At 49.6% G+C, this 10,947-nt stretch overlaps 1 protein-coding gene across 1 annotated transcript; it reads left to right on the forward strand.

The window, feature by feature from the left end:
* Positions 1 to 388: 388 nt before the first annotated feature.
* Positions 389 to 3,427, forward strand: LOC130492730 (galanin receptor 2b-like). Its single transcript, XM_056866516.1, has 2 exons — positions 389 to 762; positions 2,677 to 3,427. The coding sequence occupies exons 1-2, from the start codon at positions 389 to 391 to the stop codon at positions 3,425 to 3,427; spliced, it is 1,125 nt and encodes a 374-aa protein (XP_056722494.1).
* The last annotated feature ends 7,520 nt before the right edge of the window (positions 3,428 to 10,947 follow it).

Consider the following 10,947-nt stretch of genomic DNA (forward strand, 5'->3'; position numbering starts at 1 on the left):
GTGCCTAAGACCGGCTCCGCACTAACTCGACTCCAACTTTTCTCATCACCAGGAAGAACTTTCTAATGGTTAGAGCGGTTCCTCAGTGGAACAGGCTTCCTCGGGAGGTGGTAAGTGCTCCTTCCCTGGAGGTTTTTAAAGCAGAGGCTAGATGGCCATCTGTCAGCAATGCTGATTCTATGACCTTAGGCAGATCATGAGAGGGAGGGCACCTTGGCCATCTTCTGGGCATGGAGTGGGGGTCACTGGGGTGTGTGGGGAGGAGGTAGTTGTGAATTTCCTGCATTGTGCAGGGGGTTGGACTAGATGACCCTGGTGGTCCCTTCCAACTCTATGATTCTATGATCTCCGACTCTTTCCTTCTCCCTCTTGGTACCCGCAGGCGACAATGACCGAGGCCGAAGACTTTGCCAGCTTAGCCGGGCACTGGAATGTCTCTGACACTTACCAGTTCAGCCCGGCCAGCGTCGTCGTCCCGGTGGTCTTCTCCCTCATCTTCCTGCTGGGCGTGGTGGGCAACAGCCTAGTCCTGGCCGTGCTGCTGAGGAACGGCCAGATGGGCCACAACAGCACCAACCTCTTCATCCTCAACCTCAGCCTGGCCGACTTCTCCTTCATCGTCTTCTGCGTGCCCTTCCAGGCCACCATCTACTCCTTGGAGGGCTGGGTCTTTGGCTCCTTCCTGTGCAAGGCCGTCCACTTCTTCATCTACCTCACCATGTACGCCAGCAGCTTCACGCTGGCCGCCGTCTCCGTGGACAGGTAACCAACGCCCGGGGTGTGTGTGTTCCTCCTCTTCACCAAAAACGCTGGCGCGGGCAGCGACAGCCACGGGGGGCGGGGTGACCTAGACATGGAAAAGGTGCCCCTTCAGAACATTTTCGAAATGCCGCCATCAGGTTCCCAGAATCCCATTACTTTGGTATCTTGTCTCTTTGATTTAAAACGATATCCATGAAGGAAATCGGCAGCATTTTATCGCCAGTCCGTCTAAAGCAGTGGTTCCCAACCTTTTTTTGGCTCCATTCCACCCTTCCACCATTGTTCAGAATATAATTCCCCCCCCTTCCCAAGATAGTCTAACTAAAAAAAAAAAAAAAAAAACCACAATTTTACAGACTGTACATGATCCACAGGACATCACACTTTGCTGAATAGTGGTCCCAATTCCCCCACCCGAACCCTAAAATCCCCCCCGGGGGGGAATTCCCCCCTTGTTGAGAACCCATGATCTAAAGTAAATCGGTGGTAATGTGGCAAGGCTATGCATACTTAGAGACAAGCAGGTCCCACCTCCTTACCACAACCGCTGCGCATGAGTTCCTTCCCTCCCCTTCTAATCAGCCTCTTCCCGATCTTATAAACTCGTGTTCAGGGAATCTAACTGCCTGAACAGCCCTGACAAACCACTTTTCAGTGGTTGGAAGCCACGCAGGGTCGTCCCTGGCTAGGACTGGGATGGGAGACCACCAAGGAAGTCCAAGGTCGCTACACAGTCTAGGGCAATGGCAAACCACTCCTGTTAGCCTCTTGCCTCGAAAACCCTACAAGGTCGCCGTAAGTGGGCTGTGACTTGACGGCGCTTTCCACCACCACAGGGGATCTTTTTCCGGGAGCCCCTGGGCATCTCTCAGCAGCCCTGCTTGCTTATATGGTCGCAGAACAGACATTACCGCATTCAAATCTGGACTGGATTCCCCCCCCCCCCCCGTTGGTGTCAGGGGCAGGGCGGAGACGCAGGGCGAGGGACAGAGGTGGAGCATTCTCCCCTCTTCCTCCCGCCCATCAGTCGACCTGGTCCACTGATGTACAGCCAACCTCCTCTGGCCCTCCAATCCCTTCCCCACCAGCCTCGCCGGCTTCAAAGCGGACGCCCGGACCAGCAACCTGTTCTTTCAGCTGTCACGCCAGCCTCCCGACCTGCCATGGCTGTCAAAACAAACATGACGTTTCCCTCCTTGGGGGAGAAGTGAGACGAGGAAGCAGACGGGGGTCTTGTCCACCGCTTGTCATGTCTTGCTCCACGGAGCGTTTGACCCTGAGGCATAACGTGGCAGTGGGGAAAGGGATTTGTGTTCAAGACGGTTCTGCTGTCCCCCACCCTGGTTCCTAAAAGATCAGACCTGAAATGTTTAAATCCTACAAAAATAACCAAGGGGTTATTTATTGGGGGCAGTCCCAGTTTCCCAGTACCTGCCCCTGATGTAACTGGATAGATTTCTGGGGTATATTTTATAACTAATGGCTAGAATTTCTTTAGTTTCAGCTCCCCCGCCTGGGGATCTAGAAGTTAAAAATATGTGGGTGCACTTATGGGATATCTGTCTGTGCATTTTTTTTATCCCACCCTTCCTTAAAAAAGCTTGGCTCCCTCTTGGTTCCTCCCAATCCTGTGCTGTTGGTAGGTTTGCCAATCTCCAGACTGAGCCTGGAGATCTCCCAGAATTACAACTGATCTCCCAATGACAGAGGTCCGTTCCTCTAAAGAAAATGGCAGCTTTGGAAGATGGGCTCGATGTCATTACATCTTGCTGAGGTCCCTCCCCTCCCCAAACCCCACCCTCCCTAGACCTCACCCCCCAAATCTCCAGGAATTTCCCAACCCAGGTGGCAAGTCAGGTGATTCCTAACACGAGCATCCTCAGTGATTCCTAACACAGCTGACTTCTTTGGCAGATATCTAGCCATCCGCTACCCGCTACGCTCTCGGGAGTTGCGGACACCCTGCAACGCGGTGGCAGCCATGGCCGTCATCTGGGGCCTCTCTGTGGTCTTCTCCGGGCCTTACTTGAGCTACTACGACCTGATAGAATGGGAGTCCAGCCACATCTGCGTTCCAGGGTGGGAAGAATGGAGGAGGAAGCTCATGGACACCAGTACTTTCGCCTTCGGCTACGTGATCCCGGTACTGATCGTCAGCCTGTCCTACACCAGGACGATTAAATACCTATGGACGGCCGTGGACCCAGTGGAGGACATGTCCGAATCCAAGAAGGCCAAGCGCAAAGTCACCAAGATGATCATCATTGTGACTGTCCTCTTCTGCCTGTGTTGGCTGCCCTACCACGTGGTCGTGCTCCGCTACCTCTACGGAGATTTCCCGTTCAACCAGACCACCTATGCCTTCCGGCTGCTCTCCCACTGCATGGCCTATGCCAACTCCTGCCTCAATCCCATCGTCTACGCTCTGGTCTCCAAGCACTTCCGCAAGGGCTTCAAGAAGGTCTTCAGCTGCCTGCTGAGGAAGAAGGCCCGCAACAAGGTCCACGTCGTCCACGCTGCTCAGACCGTGCCTGGCTTCGAGGCGGGCTCTACCGAGGTGTCCCAGATGAATGAAGACCACAATGGACAGCCACAGAGGAATGAAGTGGATCCTAGGTCGTTCATGATCCCCTCAGAGACAGCGAGGCCCCTCCACATTGCTTAGGCTGTATTCAAGAAGGATCCTGCGCTCTACTACTGAGCTATGAGCGCTGTCCAGGGCATTTGCCCGGTGGCCAATGCCAGAGATTGGCGCAGGAACCCTAAAGGCCAGGTAGTCGTTCCTCACTCATGGCGACATTGAGGTCACTAGATGGGGAGAAGCGGCATCATCTGGATGCAGTGCAATGGTTTAATGACTGCTACACAATCCCAGTGCAAAAAAACACACACAAAACAACAACATATACTAGAAATGAGAAGCAGGATCAAGTAAAGACTGAGAGAGCTGAGACAGGGGTTTGGCTGGGGGAGGGTTCCAAAGGCCAGGAAAAGGAACGTCCTCCCAAATCAGGACACTTTTCCTTACAGCACCCACTCTTCTATGATACAGCCTACATCTCTGTATTCAATGACTTTCCTTTCACTGTTGTGCAGACGGAGAATCTGAACCAAGCGTGGGCGACAACCCATCTCCAATAGACCACAGTTTTGGGACTGGCACGATTGCCCAGCACAGAGGACCTGGCCTGGTTTGGATTCATACAGCAGACATGACTTTTGTACAGGTTCACCACCAAGGGTCTCCATGCCACGACCTTAGCAACCGTTTACTTGGTGCATATGCTTAAGAGCTTCAAGCTGCCTTTATTTTTATTTTTTTCAAAGTTATGTAACATGGTTTGCAAAGTTGGCAATGGAAAGAGGCTCTAGAGAAATACATGTGAAAATCCTAGAGAGAGGGGAGTGGAAAATACCATGGAAAATACAGGAGTCCCACAACTACACCTCAATCATTCCCTTGGGGAGTAGTCAGGGCTCTGTGACATAGCATTTGGCTTGCGTGGAGAGGGTCCCAGGTCCAACCCACAGCGTCTCCAGTTAAAAGCAATCAGGTAGTAGGAGGCGGTGTGAAAGACCTGAACCTGAGTAGGAGGGCGGCTGCCAGCCAGAGTAGACAATGCTGACTTTGACAGACCAGACTTGGTATAAGGCCGTTTCACGGATTCATGTGTAGGTGTCCTTGTTATGTACCTGTATGTCTTTATCACTAAATCTAATAGCTAAGGGCTGTTCCGTGTGTACATTATCAAATCTGCACCACGCAGCCAGCCATTAGGCTACTGCAAAATGTGTGTGTGTGTGTGTGTGTGTGTGTTTGTTAGTTACCCTCTGTGTCCTATGGCAAGAAGGAGCGTCATCCAGCTCTGGTTGGATGATGAACATGCACGTTTTGTCCTCCTCTGCCCTTTAAGGCTTCGACAGGATCGGAGCGCATAGAAACATGATGTCATGGGCTCTGGAGGGGAGTCGTCTTTTAGCCATGGGGCTTAAAACCCCATTCACCTCAGCTGGGCTCGTAGCCTTGTTATTCAATAGGGCCCGTAAAGGTGCACACCCCAGCAGCGAAGCGTGCCCTGCCATCGGGTTTCACTGGAGTGTAACCAATTTACCTCAACAGAGCTGGAGAGTCTCGGAGGGTAAGCTTCAGTAGCGCAGGGTGGAGTCACGCATGGCTGAAGCAACGGCTCTTGACCACGCAAGGCAACGAGAGCCGGTACTGCGAAGGGGTGATTTATTGGTTCAATACATGGTGGGAAGCCAGGAAGGCTCCTCTTTTGGGGCAATCCCCTTAGGGAAGGATAAACAGCACCAACACCAAACCATCCCCTGGCTCAAAGGAACTCCCCGATTCAGAAACATACTCCGATTCAGGGGTGGGTGGGAAGGGTAAAATTAGTGACAAAAGCCACCCGTCGTTAGTAGGGTTGCCAACTCTTGGTTGGGAAATACCTGGAGATTTTGGGGGGTAGAGCCTGGGGAGGGAGGGGCAGGCCTCAGTGGGGTATAATGCTATGGAATCCCACCCTCCAATGCAGCCGTTTTCTCCAAGGGAACCTATCTCTTCTGCTTGGAGATCAGTTCTAATTCTGGTAGATCTCCAGGAGGTTGGCAATCAGAGATTAGGACCAACCAAACTAAACCGAAACAGTCTGCAAGTTTTTGACTTCTCTAGAATTCCTCATAGGGGCTGGAGGTTAGGGGGAAAATGTTTGGGGTCAGAGAGACATTTGGGTCAGAGAGACATTTGATCACCTCCCCCGGAGGTTTCTATTGCGTTTTCCCATCTTCCTGACCCCCAATTTTAAAGGCCAGCCCTACCAATATCAGGTACACACGCCACCAACTTTTCCTAACAGGCCCATTGCGGCCAGCCAAGCAGCACTCAATTACCAACTTCAGCCCAAAATTATAATTAGCTGCCAGATAAAATAATCCAATTATACTTCGAGTTGTTAGCCTGACTAATTGAAAGCCGGGAAGCTAATTCAATTGTGCAGACAGAGATTTTCACAGCTGCTATCCACAGGTGGTAACAAACAGCCTTATGGGGACTTTCAATTCTCTGGTAACTTTCGGGGTAGTATACTACCCCTTTTTGCTCTCGGGGATATACTTTTTAAAAAACAACAACACAGTGTGCATAGATTCACAGTAAAGTTCTTCCGGTTTCAGACTAATCTCCCAAGTCTCTATAATTTAAATCTCTGAAGGCATTTTAAAGGAGAAAATGCAATTCCTTTTTTTAAAAATGTGCATTTTTCCCTGTTTAAAATCTATTTAACATATTTATATTTCATGCTCTCTGTAAAGAATCCAGGATGACAGAAAATGTCTTCCCTTCCCCTTTCTATCTTCACAACAAGATCAAGGTCACCTTGGGAAATTCATTGCTGAGTGGGCATTTGAACTCTGATCTCCCCAGTACTAGCCCTAAATGGATGCTTAACTATATGAGTGTTTTTCCATCAAGTCACAACTGCCTTATGGTGACCCTGTGGGGTTTTCAGGGCAAGAGACGTTTGGTGGTGGTTTGCCATTGCCTGCCTCCAAGTGACACCCCTGGTACTCCTTGGAGGTCTCCCATCCAAATACTTGCCAGGGTCAAGGCTGAGAGTGCGTGACTGGCCCAAGGTCACCCAGCAAGTTTCCATGGCATGAGTGGTGATTCAAACCTGGGTCTCCCAGATCCTAATCCTACTCACTAAACCATGCTGGTTTAACCACACTATATTAATATTGATAACAAACCAGGGATTCTGAGTTCAAATAGCAAAACCAAGTGGAGGTTGAATGGTTAAACCCCCTCCCAACCCTCCATGGTCCCTGAGGCCAACTGAACATAAGTACATAAGAAAGGCCCTGCTGGATCAGACCGAGGCCCATCAAGTCCAGCAGTCTGTTCACACAGTGGCCAACCAGGTGCCTCTAGGAAGCCCACAAACAAGATAACTGCAGCAGCATTATCTTGCCTGTGTTCCACAGCACCGAATATATTCGGCATGCTCCTCTGATCCTGGAGAGAATAGGTGTGCATCATGACTAGCATCCATTTTCACTAGTAGCCGTAGATAGCCCTCTCCTCCATAAACATGTCCACTCCCCTCTTAAAGCCTTCCAAGTTGGTAGCCATCACCACATCCTGGGGCAGGGAGTTCCACCATTTAAATATACTGAGGCTTGGAAGTTTTCATTTTATTGACCTAACAGACCTTTGTCCCGTCTGTTTGAGCCTTCAGCTGGTGATCTTTGGCGTGAAGGCAGGAATGTTAGGAAAGGACCTCTGTTTTCAGCTCTGGTGCATCAGCAGGGATGGATTCAGACGGGGGCAGACGGGAATGCCGTTTTGTAGACAGCTGAATGGGCTAAAGTGCAGCCACACCCCACTTCCCCTCCGTAATTTGCAACATTCTAAATTGGCAATCAATATCTTCAGAGATCAAACCAAAGGGAATATGGTCCAGGCAGGAGCTGACCGCTAGCAACGATCACCTCCTCGGACGAGAGTCTCTGGAATTTGCCCGGTGTCACGGAGGACTGTGTGCTCGCCGACCGGCTGTGAAGGACCGTCTCTGCTTCCTGGTAATTAATAGCGCTCTAACGTTTTGCATTATGCATCCTCCAAAGGTCAATTTGCTGCCGCTGCTGAAGACTCCTGTTCATTATTACCCTTTATTTTTTCCTTAAGAGCCTCGTCGCGTTGATTAAATGCGACAGTAAAGCTTCCTGGCCTCTCCTTCTGCGGCCTGACAGTCTGTTAAAGAAGTGGCAATAAAGGATCCTCCACGTGTGATCTTGGGAGCATCTGACCTTGAATCAAGGTCCTCTAAGGCTAGAGAGCCTCCATCACTTGCCAAAGCCATAAAGGTGACACATATAACAAAGCCACTGACAACCATGCGTCTGCAGCGGTTGCTCGTCAGGCAGGTATTGTGGGCCTATAAATCACTACAAAGAGAGCTACTGTATTCCAGTTCCCCACATCTGGGCTGCCCAATTTTGACCATTTTACAAATTGTTGGCTAATTACACACATTGAGCACACAGACCGTGCAACGATCATTTCCTTTGCATCTACCAAACTGCCACAGAAGGCTGGGGAGAGGTTAAAGGAAGCATCTTCCCAGACAACAGCCAATCTTGTTGGCAGGGGGAAAACGTGGCAGGTCACTTATAGCTGCAACTTCTCCCCATTGGCTAGAATAATGGAAGATGGGAATGGGCTGGGTTCTTGCTGAACGATTTGGCGGAGTACTGCCTGCACTTTTTGCCTGGTATCTCTGGATCAACAAGGACTAGGAACTTATTAATTTAAATAATGAAGGCTCATAATCTATAGCAGCCAATGGCCCAAATAGATACTGGGTAGTCACTCACCATCCGGGCCAAACTCAGACGACTGGGTCATTTGGCAACCCGAATGACAAAAAACCTGTTTGGCCAGAGATTATGCAGAAACAAAAATTTAAATGTGTATCACTACAGGCTGCAACAGCTCTGCCATGCCCCATTGCCAGTGTGGCATAGCGGACAGAGTGTCGGGCTAGGATCTTGAGTTCAAATCCTCATTCAGCCATGGAAGTTTGCTGGGTGGACGCTGGGAAGTCCTCCTCAACCCAGGGACATTTGCATGAGCGTGCAAAGAAGCTGGAATTTTCTTGAACAGGAGGGAAATCGCTCTGCGAATGGCTGCAGCCTAGATAGGACAGCTGTGAGACACAGCAAGGCTTCTAGTTCCATTCTACAAGCTTGAGAAAGGATGCTCCGGATGAGCATATTTCTTACAGCAAATCAGAACCGTTGGTCCATATCGCCTAGTATCTCCTGGGACAGAGGGGAGCTGTCCAGGGTACCGGGCGGAGGGGCTTCCCAATCCCATCTGGAGATATCAAGAGAGAGGCCTTTCGGCGTGCAAAGAAGGTGCTGTACCGTAAAACTATTGCCTGCCACTGCCTGGAAGCTGCCCCCCCCCAATGACAAGGCCTTATGCTTCCCCTGCCACGCATAGGAAGCACACGTTGTGAGACACCGCTAATGGAACAAGGGCCAAGAGCGCTTAATCCTACGGTGAAAGTGGCACCGGTTATTTTTTTACCCAGGAAGACACTGATTCAGCCACTCCAGGAAATCGCAGGTGGCATCGCTCACACACATCTGTCTTTGCGCCCGTAAGGACTAAGAACTTCAAGAAAGCCGCGATTCTCAGGGAGAACCCGGTGCCACGTGAGGTGCTTCCAAGGGGCCACAAACGATAAGACTTCGTAGCTGTTCTGTCCCTGCCGCTTGCAAACTGCGTTGCCAGCAAATAAAGTGGAAAAGGCCAAGTTTGCTTGTTTTCTGCGTTAGCAAAACAGGAGGTGGGAGAAGAGGGGGGAGGATTACACCACTTTAACCCCATGAGATGCGATGGGAATCAAAATGGGATTGCTTCTCTTTGAGAGAAAGAGGAGGGGAAATGGCAACCCTGTCCACTATTTCTTGAAGTTTTGGCTGATCCTAATTGTATTTTGCTATGGCTACTTACAATCTCCTGAGCTCATCACACATACACAATGTTGTGTGCTTGTAACACTGAAAACTGGAGCCTCCCATTCTGCAATCCCACAAAGGTGACATCTTTGTACAGTATTAATTTGATCTGCAATTTCCCATCCTTCTTTGAGATTTTCTGAAGTGCGGCATGTTAGTCAAACTATCAGAACAGCTTACAAGTATTTCAGAGAATATGTAACTCTCACAGCCAATGACTGGAGGGGTCGGTGGCTCAGTGGTAGAGCATCTGCTTGGCATGCAGAAGGTCCCAGGTTCAATCCCCGGCATCTCCAGTTAAAAGGATCAGGTAGTAGGTGATGACAAAGACCTCTTCCCCTGGAGTGCCCCTGCAAGTTTGAGTAGGCAATATTGACCTTGACGGACCAATGGTCTGATTCAATATAAGGCAGCCTCACTTATGCGCACATGCACAGCACATTGGGTTTGGAGCATTCATAGAACAGCTGCATTAAGCCCATTCAGTGACATTCACTTCCTAGAGATGCAGCCATTGGAGAGAGGGTAGTCAGGAAGCTAGCACAGCCCATTCATCTCAAATATGGATGTTCTGCCTCTCCATATAAATATATCTGAAGTGGTTTGCAATATAAACAAATAAAACAACGCAATAAAAATGAACGGCGGAACAGGTATCAAAGACAAGGCATAACCAACGGTTAGCAGCAGCGATAAAAAAAGCACATCAAATTAAATCAGGACGCAATCATAAATATCTTAAAAGCCGCAAGAATAAGAGCTTTTTAAAAAAAATTAGTCTGAAATCACCAAGTCCGGGTATGGATCATTAAAAAAAATCTTCTGATGTAGCTAGCATTTCACAGAGACATTAAAATGCACAGAGTTACTTATTAAATTACTTATTAAAATGCTCAGTTACTTATAGATGTTCCCTTTGGACATAAAGAACACCCCCCATTCTCCATTCATTTCTTTAATGCCTTCCCTCCCTGTAAATCTGGCAGCCTCACATACAAGGAATATCAGCAGCTCTGCATATGAATAGGAAAGCAAACAACCAAGTGTCATTCAAAGGCTCCGAACTTATTTTCCATGCAAGATCGTATGCCCCAGACATTGCCAAAGGCCCGTCCGAAGATGCGAAGAACTCCCCACTCCTATAGCAAAATGAAACAGAAATCTAGTGGCCCCTGAATGACAAACAATATTTATTTCCAGAGGAGCTTTTGTGAGTCGAAGCTCCCGTGACCCACCCCAGCTTTGTACCCGTGGGTCCTTGCAGGGGGGGGGCAAGCGAAGGGCTTCCAGTATCACATCTGCCCCAGGCCCCATAAACCCTCTGGCAAGACCCGCAATTAGGCGAGGCTGGTGTAATCCAAAGTGCAAGAACGTTGTCTGTTATCGTGTTATGGCTGCTTCCAGGGAGAGGGGGGGAAACCCGCTCAGTAGGGACAGATGCACTCGCCTTACAACAATCAGTTTCACCCTAAGGAAGCTGCTGTAATGCTTGCGCTTGCTTTCAGACAGAAAATTAGGGGCGACAGGGTGGTAGAATTAGCACACCCACATCTCTGTTCACGCAGGCACTGAGCCCTTTCGAATCTTCTCCTCCTCCCCCCCTTTCTTTAACCCCCCCTCCCCCAATCCAACTATTACATAATGAACTGAACAGCA

The sequence above is a fragment of the Euleptes europaea genome, chromosome 21 (genome assembly GCF_029931775.1).
Source record: "Euleptes europaea isolate rEulEur1 chromosome 21, rEulEur1.hap1, whole genome shotgun sequence".
NCBI lineage: Eukaryota > Metazoa > Chordata > Lepidosauria > Squamata > Sphaerodactylidae > Euleptes > Euleptes europaea.